The 16215-nt window shown below is 52.5% G+C and overlaps 1 protein-coding gene across 7 annotated transcripts in view; it reads left to right on the forward strand.

Moving 5' to 3' along the window:
• Nucleotides 1–16215, forward strand: part of IFT140 (intraflagellar transport 140) — a 261963-nt gene that overhangs the window by 94079 nt on the left and 151669 nt on the right. For all 7 annotated transcript variants that reach the window (XM_039490901.1, XM_039490902.1, XM_039490900.1 and 4 more), the window contains one exon: nt 3454–3545. In XM_039490901.1, coding sequence (XP_039346835.1) covers nt 3454–3545 — 92 coding nt within the window. The remainder of the gene's footprint in view (nt 1–3453; nt 3546–16215) is intronic.

Here is a 16215-nt window from a genome sequence, read left to right on the forward strand (position 1 = left end):
CAGGAAGGGACTTTCTTCCCAGACCAGAAAATAACTGTTGGGGTTGTTGAAATGCCTATAGTTATCCTTGGGGACCCAGCCTCTCCCTTAATGCCATGGCTCATGAAGCCGTACACAGGCAGCCTGGATAGTAGTCAGGAGCTGTTCAACTATAGGCTGAGCAAGTGCAGAATGGTGGTAGAATGTGCATTTGGATGTTTAGAAGCGCACTGGCACAGTTTACTGACTCGGATAGACCTCAGCGAAACCAATATTCCCATTATTATTACTGCTTACTGTGTGCTCCACAATATCTGTGAGAGTAAGGGGGAGACGTTTATGGTGTGGTGGGAGGTTGAGGCAAATCACCTGGCCGCTGATTACGCACAGCCAGACACCACGGCAGTTAGAAGAGTACAGCAGGATGCAGTGCGCATCAGAGAAGTTTTGAAAACCAGTTTCATGACTGGCCAGGCTACGGTGTGAAAGTTCTTGTTTGTTTTTCCTTGATGAACCCCTACCCCCTTGGTTCACTCTACTTCCCTGTAAGCTAGCCGCCCTCCCCTCCCCCCTCGATCACAGCGTGCAGAGGCAATAAAGTCATTCTTGCTTCACAATCATGCATTCTTTATTAATTCATCACACAAATAGGGGGCTAACTGCCAAGGTAGCCCGAGAGGGGTGGGGAAGGAGGGAAGCGCAGGGTGGGGTGGGGAAAGATGGAAGGACAAGGCCACACTTCACTTTAAAACCTTGAAACTTAAAAACTTTAAAACTTATTGAAGGCCAGTCTTCTGTTGCTTGGGCAATCCTCTGGGGTGGAGTGGCTGGGTGGCCGGAGCCCCCCTACCGTGTTCTTGGGTGTCTGTGTGAGGAGGCTATGGAATTTGGGGAGGAGGGCGGTTGGTTACACAGGGGCTGTAGCGGCAGTCTCTGCTCCTGCTGCCTTTCCTGCAGCTCAACCATACGCTGGATCATATGAGTTTGATCTTCCAGCAGCCTGAGCATCGACTCTTGCCTATTGTGCTTTCCTGCATTCTGACATTGTCTGCCTCCATGCATTCTGCTGTGCTCTGTCAGTGTGGGAGGACAGCAGGAGCTCAGAGAACATTTCATCCCGAGTGTGTTTTTTTCCACCTTCTAATCTTCGCTAACCTCTGCGAAGGAGAAACATTTGTAGCTGGTGGAGGAAAAGGGAGACACATTTTAGAGAACAAAAGGTACACTCTTTCCCATTAAACCTTGCTGTTCACATTACACAGCACATGTGCTTTCGTTACAAGGTTGCATTTTGCCTCTTGTATTGAGGACCTGCCGGTTTGGTGTGAGAGATCACTCACGCTTCACCCCTCCTCCCCCACCGCGTGGCTAACAGCAGGGAACATTTCTGTTCAGCCACAGCCAAACAGCCGAGCAGGAACGGGCACCTCTGAATGTCCCCTTAATAAAAGCACCCTGTTTTAACCAGGTGACCATGAATGATATCACTCTCCTGAGGATAACACAGCAAGATAAAGAATGGATGTTGTTTGAATGCCAGCAAACACCGGGACCATACGCTGCCATACTTTGTTATGTAATGATTCCCGACTACGTGCTACTGGCCTGGCGTGGTAAAGTGTCCTACCATGGCAGATGGAATAAGGATGCCCTCCCCAGAAACCTTTTGCAAAGGCTTTGGGAGTACATCCAGGAGAGCTTTATGGAGATGTCCCTGGAGGATTTCTGCTCCATCCCCATACATGTTAACAGACTTTTCCAGTAACAGTACTGGCCGCGAATGTCAGGGCAAATTAATCATTAAACATGCTTGCTTTTAAACCATGTGTAATATTTACAAAGGTACACTCACCAGAGGTCCCTTCTCCGCCTTCAGGGTCCGGGAGCATGCCTTGGGTGGGTCCGGGGGTTACTGGCTCCAGGTCCAGGGTGAGAAACCTTGGCTCTTGGGGAAACCGGTTTCTCTGCTTCCTTGCTGTGAGTTGTCTTCAATCTCTTCATCATCTTCCTCGTCCCCAAAACCCACTTCCATGTTGCGTGATTCTCCATTGACGCAGTCAAAGCACAGGGTTGGGATAGTGGTGGCTGCGCCCCCTAGCATGGCATGCAGCTCCTCATAGAAGCGGCATGTTCGGGGCTCTGATCTGGAGCAGACGTTTGCCTCTCTGGTTTTTTGGTAGGCTCGCCTTATCTCCTTAATTTTCATGCATCACTGCTGTGCATCCCTGTTATAGCCTCTGTCCTTCATGCCCTTTGAGAGTTTTTCTAATGTTTTGGCATTTTGTTTACTGGAACGGAGTTCAGCTAGCATGGATTTGTCTCCCCATATGGCGAGCAGATCCCGTACCTCCCGTTAGCTCCATGCTGGAGCTCTTTTGAGATCCTGGGACTCCATCATGGTCACCTCTGCTGATGAGATCTGCACTCACCTACACCTTGCCACGCTGGCCAAACAGGAAGTGAGATTCAGAAGTTCGCGGGCTTTTCCTGTCTGCCTGGCCAGTTCATCTGAGTTGAGAGCGCTGTCCAGAGCGGTCACAATGGAGCACTCCGGGATAGCTCCCGAAGGCCAGTACCATCAAATTGCATCCACACTATCCCAAATTCAACCTGGCAAGGCCGATTTCAGCACTAATCCCCTTGTCAGAGGTGGAGTAAAGAAATCGATTTAAAGAGCCCTTTAAGTCGAAAAAAAGGGCTTTGTCGTTTGGACGGGTCCAGGCTTAAATCAAGGTAATGCTGCTAAATTTGACCTAAAATCGTAGTGTAGACCAGGTGTTAGTTGACTGGAGCCAGGGGGTAGACTCTTCAAGGCCAATAGTTCAAGCATTTTCTCTAAAGAACCTTCAGATGTTTGCTGAGAAGTGACTTATTGTGAGCTATTCTTCTTCTTCCCTTCTTGTTTGTTTTGTCCTTACAATCCTCTCTATTACTAAATCAACATATTCCAGTAACTGTCCAAATAGCCAAGTCAACATGCAATATTCACAGATTGTTCCAGAGCACCTCCAATTCTGTCACACCCTCATTTACAACTTCTCAATTGTAGCAAAATCATGGAAGGGTGAATCATCTCATCTGATCATAAAACTGGGGCCGGTCAATTTCCTTCTCTCTGCCTCCCCCTACTCTTCCACCCCTCACATATGAACAGAGCCTATGGGGTGCCTTCTGTTAGAGTTATAATTTCATATTCTGGATGTACTTCCTGATGAGAAACCAGCATAAGGGACAAATGATGGTGGAGAAGGAGGGGCGGGATTTTGGGAAGTGCTACAGAATGATTGAAGAACAGATTTGTTGTGAGTTGGAAATGACCTGCTGTCAATGCACACTGCTTTATTGAGACCACTGTAGGGACTAGTCACTTCATGAATTAGACTGAAAGAGCATGCTTTCTGGACAAAATGCTTTACTTTGATTAATAGCATGTAGCCGTTTATTCTAATCATGGTATTCTTGTGAATGTTCCAGGCTCTTTCCTCTGTGATTCTCCAGTGCTGGCTATGCATGAAGAAAGCATTTACACAGTTGAGCCAAATCGGGTTCAGGTCCGCACCTGGCAGGTGAGTACTGCTGGTCCAGGGCTGGTGGAGCAATGGGACAGTTAATAATACATTACTGAAGTGCTGGGTTCAAAGTGCCTAGGAAGCTTATTTAGTGGGTTTACCCTGCTGCATGTAGTTAACCCACACTGTTTTTTCTTGCTTAGTTTCTCCTCAGATCAGTGCCTGAGGCAAACCAAACCCAGATAGGGGTGCATATGTTCTTGTGGTATAGCGTGCTGGCCCCACTGATTATTCAAGAACCCCTTTCTTACTCGCCAGACAAGGGCAGTGACATATAGGGTTGAAACTACCCAGTCATCTCTCATCCCTCAGAGGTCAGGTGCTGTGTTTATGGCTGAAAAAATACAGATTGGGGTTCAGTAAATGTAGCACCTCTACCCTTGGCATAGGAAGGAAAATGTGCTATTAAAAGTTTTGGCTGAAGGACCTGTGTCATTTTCTATATTATAAAACACCTAGCATATTTGGGCACTACTACAATCTAAATAATAACAAACAACAACAGTAGACAAAGGGACTTTGTAAGGGCCAGAGTTTTTAAAATGTATCAAAGTATGTGGGCACAAGCAGGTAAATGCATGTGTAAAATATAGTTGCATGCCTAGAATGGATAAATATGCATGCAAATGGTGTGTGCTTCTACAGTCAGTATTTCTGTGTCACTCACTCATGCCCGTCACCCCAATCGGGGTATGGGCCGCCAACCACAGATCTCCAGAGTCCTTTATCCTGGGCCATTCGCTCTAGCTGGTTCCAGGTATAGCCCATTTTTTTGCTATCAGCCTGAAGGTTGCGTCGCCAGGTGTTTTCTTGGACGGCCTCTTTTCCACTTGCCTTGGGGGTTCCACCGTAGTGCCTGTCTAGTGATGTTAGTTGGCTGCTTGCGTAGTGTATGTCCTATCCAGCCCCACCTTCTCCTTCTGATTTCTTCCTCTGCTGGGAGTTGACGGGTCCTCTCCAAGAGGTGGATGTTACTGATGGTGTCTGGCCAGCGGATCTGGAGAATCCTTCTGAGGCAGCTATTAATGAAGGTCTGGATCTTCCTGATGGTTGTTTTGGTTGTCCTCCAGGTTTCAGCTCCATACAGTAGGACTGATTTCACGTTGGAGTTGAACAGTCGAATTTTTATTGCCAAAGACAACTCTCTGGAGCTCCAGATGTTCTTGAGCTGTAAGAAGGCTGCTCTTGCCTTACCAATCCTTACTTTGATATCTGCGTCTGTGCCACCCTGCTGGTCGATGATGCTACCTAGGTAGGTGAAGGACTGCACTTCTTCCAGGGGGCTTCCATTCAGTGTGACTGGGTCGTTGCTGATGGAGTTAATCCTAAGGATCTTGGTCTTGTGGATGTTGAGGCCAACCTGTGATGACGTGGCTGCCACTACGTTGGTCTTCTCTTGCATCTGCGGTTTACTGTGCGAAAGGAGTGCAAGGTCATCGGCAAAGTCCAGATCATCAAGCTGGGTCCACAACGTCCACTGGATTCCGTTCCTACGCTCGTAAGTGGATGTCTTCATAATCCAATCGATGACGAGGAGAAAGAGAAGTGGTGACAACAAGCATCTTTGTCTGACTCCAGTTCGCACCTGGAAGCTGTTTGTGAGCTGCCCTCCATGGATCACTCTACAGTGTATACCGTCGTATGAGTTCTTGATCAGGTTGACCACCTTTGCTGGGATGCCATAGTGCCGAAGGAGCTTCCAGAGGGTCTCTCGATCCACGCTATCGAACGCTTTCTCATAGTCAACAAAGTTAATGTTCAACGAGGAGTTCCACTCCATAGACTGCTCGACTATGATGCGGAGCATTGCTATCTGGTCCGTGCATGGTCTGTTCTGCCGGAAACCTGCCTGTTCTTCTTCGAGTGATTGCTCATATCCATTCCATGTAGGTGTACGCGCGCCGTGTGCACGTTCATCGGAAGACTTTTACCCTAGCAACTCAGTGGATCGGCTGGGCGCCCCCTGGAGTGGCGCCACCATGGCCGCGGATATATACCCCAGCCGACCCACCCACTCCTCAGTTCCTTCTTACCGCCCGTGTCAGTCGTTGGAACAGTGGAGTGCAGCTTAGCTGACCTTCACCTCCCTAGCATTCTCATAGCTTTCGTGTATATAGTTCAAAAATCAGTTTAAAGTTAGTAGTAGTTGTTTCTTAAGTAGTTAAATTAGAGTTTAGTAAGTTTAGTCGGGTTTGGGGCTCTGGCCCTCCCCGCACCGGGGCCGGCGCTCATGCCCGGTTCCCCGGGATTCAAGCCGTGTTCGGCTTGCCATCGCCCGATGCCTACAGGAGATCCGCATGACTCCTGTTTAAAATGCCTCGGGGAGTCGCACTTATCCTCTAAGTGCGCGATTTGCAAGTCTTTCAAGCCTCGCACAAAGAAGGAGAGGGACATTAGACTGAAACAGCTCCTCATGGAGGCGGCTCTAACCCCTCCGTCCTCGGCACTGAGTGCACCTTTGTCGGACGCGAAGAGTTCGTCTTTGGCACCGGGCCGCACCGGTGCACCCGCTCCTTCTTGGCACCGAACGTCGTCGGTGCCTAAGTCAAGCCAGAGGCGCTCGCTCTCTCCCAGAGCAAAGATTTCTAAGACCCCTGCCGCCCCGGCACCACCTGCGGTGCGGCATGAGGGCATGACTCCACTGCAGCCACCATGCTACCGCCTGAGCCGTTGCCGTCAACTCCGGCTCCCCAAGGCCCGTTGAGTCCGGCTCCTGTCTCCCCGGCACCTGCCGTGGTTGAGTTGATGGTGCCTTCTACGCCGGAGGTCTGCGAGGTGGCAAAGGACCTGATAGCGCTCTCGGATGCAGCACCGCCGCCGCCCCCGGCACCGCCGGTGCAGGCTATCCAATCGATGGGGAAGCCAGCATTGATCCATCCTGCTTCCGCCAGCGCTTCCGCCCGGCACCGCTCCCGGTCACGGTCCTACCGACGTTCCAGGTCCCGGCACCGTTCTCGCTCCTCCCGTCGCTCGCAGTCCCAGCACCACTCCTCGGCACGGCGCCGGTCGGACTCGCGGCACCGCTCTAGATCCCGGTCGCCGTCGTACTTCTCCCAGCACCGCTCGAGGTCTCGGCACCGGTCTCGGCACCGTTCTTCTAGAAGCCGCTCCCGACGCCGATACACCAGGTCCAGGTCGACCTCCCGGCACCGAGCCGGTCGCAGGTCCCGGTCCCGTTCTCAGCACCGCAGTTTCTCGCGGCACCATTCCCCGGTGCGGAAGAGTACCAGATCGGTGGGGACGTCGGCTCAAGGCCTATCCGCTCCACCATGGCTTTCCAGGCATCCATCGGCCTCCTCGCACATGGGAAGCTACTACTCCCAAGACCCGGAAGCGGACGTCCCAGAGGGCCTGTTTCAGGAACTGCATCCTGAAACGCAGGGTAACCAGCAGTGGCCTTTTTGGACACCTTGGGCGTACCATCAGGCCCAAGGTGTTCCCCTTGCTCCGTCACGGGCCGCCTCTTTGTGTCATCGGGCCCCGGAGGCCACAATTAGTCGTCCTCCACCAGCGGGCGTGGACGCCCAGTTACCTCCTCCAGTCGCCTCCCCGGTGCCTCCGGAGCAGGAACCTCAGCTCAAGGAGCAGATGCCGGATGTCCTGGCCCCCGGGGTCTCCTCCTCCTCTTCACCGGATGAGGCAGTGGCGGGCGCGTCATCCTCGAGTTCACCTCCAGTCGACCTTGCTTCCCATCAGGACCTCCTTAGGCGGATTGCCCTGAATATCAACCTGCAGGTGGAGGAGGTCCCAGAGGTCGAAGACCCTGTGTGCAGCATCCTGGCGGCGGACGCACCCACGAGAGTGGCTCTGCCGTTCATTAAGACGATCCAGGCCAAGGCAGATACCCTTTGGCAATCGCCGGCTTCAATTCCACCGACGGCTAAGGGGGTCGAGCGAAAATATATGGTGCCATCCAGGGGGTATGAGTATCTTTACATGCATCCTCCTCCCTCGTCGTCCAGTCTGTTAATGACAAAGAGCACCATGGTCAACCGGCCCCCGCGCCAAAGTCCAGGATGGACCTCCTGGGCCGCAAAGTATACTCGGCGGGTGCCTTGCAACTCCGCGTAGCGAATCAGCATTCTCTGCTGAGTCGCTATGACTACAACACCTGGACGGAGATGGTGAAGTTCCGGGAGTTGCTTCCCCCAGATTCCCGCCAGGAGTACAAGGCCTTCCTGGAGGAGGAAAGAAGGTGGCTAGAACGTCTTTGCAGGCCTCCCTAGATGTGGCTGACTCCGCAGCCCGAACCTTGGCAGCAGGTGTTACTATGAGGCGCATCTCCTGGTTACAGGCTTCCAACCTTCCGCCTGAACTCCAGTACACCATACAGGACTTGCCCTTCGAGGGCAAAGACCTATTTTCGGAGAAGACTGACTCTAGGCTTCAGAGCCTAAAGGACAATCGGGTTACTATGCGCAACCTCGGTATGCATACACCTGTAACCCAGCGCCGCACTTACCGCCCTCAACACTTCCGTCCCTACTCTGTCCCTAGACATGGACAAGACTTTAACAGACGCCGAGGCGGAGGAGGCTGCAGGCGCTATTCCAGCCCTCAATCAGGCCCAAATCGTGGCGCCTCTAAGCCGCAGCCGGACCCGAAGTCGTCCTTTTGAAGGCATGCCCGGGGGCAGCATACCTTTCTCAGTTCGGGATCCTTTCCCCCTGTTCTCCAACCGCCTCTCTTATTTTTTCCCTGCGTGGTCCCTCCTGACCTCAGATGTCTGGGTCCTGCGCGTTGTGAAGCACGAATACCACCTCCAGTTTGCTTCGACCCCGCCTTACCGTCCTCCCTCCCAGTCCCTCTTCAGGGACCCCTTCACGAGCAATTCCTCTTACAAGAGGTACAGACGCTCCTCAACGTCAGAGCAGTAGAAGAGGTACCAAAGAAGGATTGGGGCAGGGGTTTTTACTCCCGTTACTTCCTGATTTCGAAGTCAAAAGGAGGTCTCAGGCCGATCCTAGACCTACGCGGCCTCAACAAATTCCTATTGAAGTTAAAGTTCCAGATGGTCTCCCTAGGGACCATTATCCCCTCCTTGGACCCCGGGGACTGGTATGCTGCCCTCGACATGAAAGATGCTTACTTTCATATAGTCATATTCCCTCCGCACAGACAATTCCTACACTTTGTGGCGGGCCGTCGACACTTCCAGTTCGCGGTCCTTCCCTTCGGCCTCTCCACAGCACCTCGAGTATTCACGAAGTGCATGGCAGTGGTAGCCGCCCACCTCCATCGCCAAGGGCTCCACATGTTCCCCTACCTGGACGACTGGCTCCTGAAAGGGGCCTCCAGGGAACAAGTCAGGGAGCATGTGCGAGTCGCACAGGACCTGTTCATGAGCCTCGGCCTGCTGCTCAACGTGGACAAATCCACCCTGGTCCCCATGAAGAGGCTGGACTTTATAGGAGCAACCTTGGATTCCTCTCTAGCCAAGGCCTGTCTTCCTCAGCCAAGGTTCCTGGCGTTGACGACCGTCATCCGCAGCCTTCAGGCCTTCCCCACGACCTCGGTCCGCACTGGCCTCGCTGTGCTGGGGCACATGGTGGCGTGTACGTACGTCACCAAGTACGCCAGGCTCCAGCTCCACCCCTTTCAGATGTGGCTCCACTCGGTGTACCGTCCGGCCAGAGACTCAATAGACACCTTGGTCACCGTGCCGCCGAATGTGCTTCACTCCCTCGATTGGTGGCTGAACCCCTCTGTGGTGTGTGCAGGGTTGCCCTTTCACCCGCCCCAGCCCACGTTGTCTCTGACGACAGACGCGTCTTCCCTCGGCTGGGGAGCCCACCTGGGCCACCTGTGCACACAGGGCCTGTAGTCATCAGAGGAGCTCTCGCTCCACATAAATGTTCAGGAATTCAGAGCGGTCCGCCTTGCATGCCAGGCGTTCCGCAGGCTTCTGTCCGGCCGTTGTGTCTCTGTCTTCACGGACAACACAACGGCCATGTACTACATCAACAAACAGGGCGGGGCCTGCTCTTTCCCCCTTTGCTGAGAAGCCATCGAGTTATGGGACTTCTGCATAGCACATATGATCGACCTGGTGGCATCCTTTCTCCCGGGAGTTCAGAACACTCTCGCGGATCGGTTGAGCAGATCCTTCCTGTGCCATGAGTGGTCCATAAGACCAGACATTATCCACACCATTTTCCGCAAGTGGGGCTTTCCCCAGGTGGACCTCTTCGCGACGCGTGTGAACAGGAAGTGCCAAACTTTCTGCTCGTTCCGGGGGCACTCACCAGGGTCGATCTCGGACACATTTCTCATTCAATGGATGCACCAACTGTGCTATGTGTTTCCCCCATTCCCACTAGTCCACAAGGTTCTGCTGAAGCTCCGTCAGGACAGCACTCCTCTAATCCTGATTGCTCCGGCATGGCCCAGGCAACCCTGGTACACCACGCTGCTAAGCCTCTCTGTGTCCCCGCCGATCACCCTCCCCCCTCTGCCCGGACCTTATAACTCAGGAGCACGGCAATCTCCGCCACCCGGACCTCCCGGCTCTCCACCTCACGGCGTGGCTCCTGCGTGGCTAGACGCCTCAGAGCTACGCTGCTCCACCCCTGTGCAACACATCCCGCTCAGCAGCAGGAAACCTTCCACTCGCTCCGCATACTTGGCCAAGTGGAAACGTTTCTCGCTCTGGTGTGTCTCACGGGCCCTTGCGCCCACGGCGGCTCCCGTGCCAGTCATCCTGGATTACCTATGGCACCTTAAACAGCAGGGCCTGGCCTTATCTTCCCTGAAGGTCCACTTAGCGGCCATATCCGCTTTTCATCCTGGCGAAGGTGGACACTCGGTGTTTTCTCACCCGGTGGTCGCTAGGTTCCGTAAAGGGCTGGAACGTCTCTACCCTCAGATCCGTCACCCCGCCCCTACCTGGGACCTGAACCTAGTGCTCAACAAGCTCATGGGTCCACCTTTTGAGCCGATGGCAACCTGTTCTCTCCTATACCTGTCATGGAAGACAGTTTTTCTGGTGGCCATTACTTTGGCTCGGAGGGTCTCTGAGATCCGAGCTCTCACTGTAGACCCTCCTTACACTGTCTTTCACAAGGACAAAGTTCAATTGCGGCCACATCCCGCTTTTCTCCCTAAGGTGGTCTCGGCCTTCCACACCAGTCAGGACATCTTCCTCCCGGTTTTCTACCCCAAACCTCATTCATGTCCATGGGAGCAGCGATTACACTCGCTGGATGTCCGCAGGGCGCTTGCATTTTATATTGACCGCACAAGGCCCTTTCGTAAGTCGCCCCAGCTCTTTGTGGCCATAGCGGACCGCATGAAAGGCCTTCCCATCTCCACTCAAAGGATCTCCTCGTGGCTGACAGCATGCATCCGCATGTGCTATGACTTGGCCCATGCTCCAGCGGGCCACCTCACTGCCCATTCTACTAGGACTCAGGTTTCTTCAGCCGCCTTCCTGGCACACGTACTCAGGAGATATGCCGTGCAGCTCATACGTTTCATACGTTTGCTTCGCACTACGCTCTGGTGCAGCAGTCTAGAGACGATGCGGCCTTTGGCTCGGCAGTTTTGCATTCCGCCACGTCTCACTCCGACCCCACCGCCTAGGTAAGGCTTGGGAATCACCTACATGGAATGGATATGAGCAATCGCTCGAAGAAGAAAAGACGGTTACTCACCGTTGTAACTGTTGTTCTTCGAGATGTGTTGCTCATATCCATTCCACACCCACCCTCCTTCCCCACTGTCGGAGTAGCCGGCAAGAAGGAACTGAGGAGTGGGTGGGTCGGCTGGGGTATATATCCGCGGCCATGGTGGCGCCACTCCAGGGGGCGCCCAGCTGACCCACTGTGTTGCTAGGGTAAAAGTCTTCCGACAAATGTGCACGCGGCGTGCGTACACCTACATGGAATGGATATGAGCAACACATCTCAAAGAACAACAGTTACAATGGTGAGTAACCGTCTTTTCATCTCGTAGCTGTGGATCGACGGCATCCTTCATTCTCTCTAAGAGGACTCGGTTGAAAACCTTCCCTGGCACCGACAGGAGTGTGATTCCTCTATAGTTGGCACAATTGCTGAGGTCTCCTTTCTTGGGGATTTTGATGAGGTATCCCTCTTTCCAGTCTGCCGGAATCACTTCTTCTTCCCGTATCTTCTCAAAGAGGGGGTACAGCATTTCCACTGAAGCATCCAGGTCTACTTTCAGGGCCTCTGCTGGGATGTCATCAGGTCCAGCCGCCTTCCTGTTCTTCATCATGGTGATGGCTTTTCTGATCTTATCTCTGGTTGGTTTATCGCAATTGATTGGGAGGTCCTCGTTGGCTGGGTAGATGTCTGGTGGATTTGGTGGTGCTGGTCTGTTCAGGAGTTCCTCAAAGTGCTCTGCCCATCTGTTCATCTGTTGTTCTATTCCTGTTATAGACTTTCCCTGCTTGTCTTTAACGGGACGTTCTGGCTTGCTGAACTTTCCAGACAGTCGCTTGGTAGTATCGTACAGCTGTTTCATGTTGCCACTGTATGCTGCCTGCTCCGCTTCTGCTGCCAATCCATCCACATAATCTCTCTTATCCTTCCTAATATTCCTCTTCACTGCGCTGTGGGATTCAGCATACTCTTTTTGAGCTTTGGCCTTTGCTGCTCTAGTCCTGCTGTTGTTGACTGCTGCCTTCTTCTTCTTTCTGTCTTCTATCTTAGTCAAGGTCTCTGCTGTGATCCACTCTTTCTGCTGGTGTTTCTTAATTCCAAGCACTTCCTGGCATACTGACCTAAGTGTCTCTCTCACTTTCTGCCATCTGTTGAGTACACTGTCTTCCTCTTCCTCAGACCAATCCTGTAGTACTGAAAACTTATTCTTCAGCGTCAGTCCAAAATCTTCCTTGGTCTTATGGTCCTTCAGAAGGCTGACGTTGTACTTCACGCTTCTGTCTGATGCGTCTATCCAGTTCTTCTTCAGCTTCAGCTTCAATCTGGCCACCATTAAGTGATGGTCGGACGCCGCGTCTGCTCCTCTTCTAACTCTAACGTCCTGCAAGGATCTTCTGAACTTCTTGCTAATGCAGACATGGTCGATCTGGTTTTCTGTCGTGCCTGCTGGCGATACCCAGGTACTCTTGTGGATCCGCTTGTGAGGAAAGATGCTACCTCCTGTGACCAGGTTGTTAAGTGCACACAGATCCACAAATCTCTCTCCATTCTCACTCATCTCTCCCAGAACGTGGGTCCCCATGACTTGTTTGTATCCTGTGTTGTCAGGTCCAATTTTGGCATTAAAGTCTCCCATAAGGATGGTGATGTTTTTGTCTGGGAGAATCTCTAATATTTTCTGGAGTCTGTTGTAAAAGTAGTCTTTATCCTCCTCTTCACTGTCATTAGTTGGAGCGTAGCACTGAACAACATTCATCTTAATCCTCTTCATTTTAGTTCTGAAGGATGCTGTGATGATCTTGGGACCATGTGCCTCCCAACCAATCAGTGCTCTCTGTACCTGCTTGGACAACATGAAGCCTACTCCCTGTGTGTAGGGTGCGTCGCTCTCTTCAAGCCCTGAATACAGCAACAGCTCTCCTGTCAACAGTCGTCTCTGTCCAGCTTGTGTCCATCTTGTCTCGCTAAAGCCTAGTAGGGTCAGGTTGTTGCTCCTCATCTCTGATGCAACCTGCGCCGTCTTTCCTGACTCATACATGGTCCTCACGTTCCATGTGCCGATGGTAATCCTCCTGGTTGCAAGAAGGGTAATCGGCTTAGTGGCTTCCTCGCGGCTTTCACCACCCAGCGTCATGCGTCTTCGAGTTGAAGACCCTTCTTTTTCCAGGCTAAAAGTCTCTGTTATCTCTATTGTTGGCGTTTCTGTAGCAAGTTGATTTTTTACGGGGTGGAGTTGCTAGCCCCATGCCCAACCCTCCTCTTTTACCCTGACTTGGGACAGGCAGATGGCCCCAAAGGACCTCTCTGGTGGAGTTTATTTCTGTGTATGTAACTGCATTCTTTGTGCAAACATGTACATGTTTGTATCCCCAAGTAGATTTTGTGGGCACAATTTATACATCTCTTTTGGAAACGTTCATTCTAAAATCTACGGTGTTTAAAAATCAGCAAAGATAAAAGATCCAAGAGAGACTTAAACTGGTTTAATAAAGTACCTGTACAAAACAGGTCTTGGTTTCCTGGACTCAGTAACTAGTTATTTAATTTACTTAAATAAGGTGAATACTTAAAGAGATACTGTCTAGTCAATTTTTGCCCAGAATTTAGGTTTTATAAAAATAATTTTAGGATTTGTAAAGTCCAATAGAGATGTTTCCATGAAATTATATTTAAATTCCAGTGAAAAAGGTTTTTGGTTTAGATTTAAGTGCTCCCTTGCAGAGTTTGTAACTCAGACTACTTCAAGTAATTTCTCACGTCCATTCTCATGTCCAGCTCTAGCACCCCCTGGATGCCCACGCTTATGTGCTGATATAAGGGGCACTGCCAGCCCTGCACCCTTCCAGTTCCTTCTTCCCGCGAATGACAGTTGCTGGAACAGTATACTTCCTTGCTTTGGCATACCTTTACTAGTGGTTCACTGAATTGTTTTGTTGTAAATAGTTAGTTTTAGGTGTTCGTTTTTTCTAGTCATTAGTTAATTAGTTTTAGTTAGGGACGTTGTTCCCGGGATGGGGCATGCCCTAGTCTCTGGGTGTCAAAGCCATGTGCTGCCTGCACTAAACTCATGCCCAAGAGTGATCCCCACGCCAGCTGCTTAAAGTGCCTGGGGGAGGCTCATGTAAGAGAAGCGCAGGATCTGCCAGGGCTTTAGACCCCACACTTAAAAAGACTGGGACATCAGGTTGAAAGCTCTGCTGATGGAAGCCGTGCTTAGATTGGGCTCCAAGCTGGTTGGACTCCGGCACCATGCACCCCTCAGCACCATGCACCCCTACATCCCCAGTGCCGAGAAAGTGGCACAAGAAGCATGCCCCAAGAGAGTGCTCCCCAGTGCCCAAAGGACACCAGAGAGACTTGGGAAGTGAGACGTGACCTGTGCCGGACCACTCGCACAGCCCACCTGAGGATGCCCTCCATGCCGGAAGCCTTTCAGGTGGTCAGTGACCTGATGGCCCTGCCAGTTCCTCTTACACCTAGGAACTGCTTGCCTACTACCAGGGAATCATCGAGGGCAGTTGTATTGCGGGGGAAGCCTGCACTGGGCCCTCCATCACAGGCACTGACTTTCCAAAGTGCCGGGCGGTGCTTGACCCCTGGCTCTACCCCAGGCCCCATCCCCACTCCACTCCTTCCCCCAAGGCCCCACCCCCACCCAAGGCCCCGCCCCCACCTCCTCCTGCGCTCTCTCCGCTCCCGCACTGCCTCTTCCCACCTGGTTCCACTCCCTCCCCTGACCGTGCTGCATCCTCTCTCCTCCCCACTCCTTCCCAGCCTCCTGCACACCGCGAAACAGCTGTTTTGCAGCATGCAGGAGGCTGTGGGTGGGGGGCGCTGATCTACAGGGCCTGCTGGTGAGCGGGAGGCACTGGTGGGGGGGAGCTAATGGGGGGCTGCCGGTGGGTGCTCAGCACCCACCATTTTTCCCCCTGGAGCACCCACAGAGTCAGTGCCTATGCCCTCCAACGTGGTCCCCAGCCCAACACCAGTCTCCATCACTATCCCGACGTCTGTCTCCAGCGGGCCGGAACCGGTCGCCAATGCCCAGGTGCTGGTTGCCCGAGTATTGGCACCGATCACCCGATCTCAAGCATTGGTCATGTGGCACTGATCCCCTGAGACCAAGCACCAGTTACTGGAGTCCTGGTGCCACTCACCAGAATCCCAGCACTGATCACTGGCCTCCTGTAGCTGGTCTCTGGTACAGAGGCATTGTTCTCCAGCTCCCCATCATAGCCGGCAAGAGGGTACATCAATGACACTGCCCTAGTCTTCATATGAGAAGCCCTCATCAGACTCTGAGGGAGGAAGTGTCCCCTCAAAAGAGGCGCCATCACTTGGCATACCATCTATGGGCCTGTGGCCTCCAGGGAGCGGCCAGTCCAGTGGCAGTACTGGAACCCCTGTGGGTTCCCAGCGGCACTGGGACAGTTCTCGTACCTCCCATCTGTACCCATCTGTGGTGGTCGGTACTGAAGCCAGGTTCAAACTTAGACCCGGTACCAAAACCCCATCAGTATCCCCAGTTGAGATGGCCCCAGAAGAGGTAGAGGATCTGGCCACTTGTCCACACTGGCATCCTCCTCATCTTCCCCAGATGAGGCACTCGTGGGTCCTGTTAACAACCTGCCTTCTGATGATTTGCGAGCCCACCAAGAGCTCCTTGAGAGGGTGGCTGCCAACTTGGGCTTGGAGGCAGAGGAGCTCAAAGAGCCAATGGACGCCCTTTTTGATATTCTTGCAGCTCCTGCCAAGGTGGCTCTGCCTGTGCATGAGGGGGTAAAAGCACTATGGCAGACTTTATCTCTGCCCCCAATTTCTAAATGGGTGGAAAAGAAGTACTATGTGCCCACAAAAGGGTTCAAGTATATATACTCTCGCCTGTCCCTGGATTCTCTGGTGGTTGCTGCAGCCAATGAGAGGGATAGGCAGGGCCAGTCCCGTGCTACCCCCAAAAAATAAGGAGTCAAAACACTTGCACCTTTTTGGTAGAAAGGTTTATTCTACTGCAATTTGCCAACTCTGTATCGCAAACCAGGAGGCAC

This window comes from Mauremys reevesii, linkage group 10 (genome assembly GCF_016161935.1).
Source record: "Mauremys reevesii isolate NIE-2019 linkage group 10, ASM1616193v1, whole genome shotgun sequence".
Lineage (NCBI taxonomy): Eukaryota > Metazoa > Chordata > Testudines > Geoemydidae > Mauremys > Mauremys reevesii.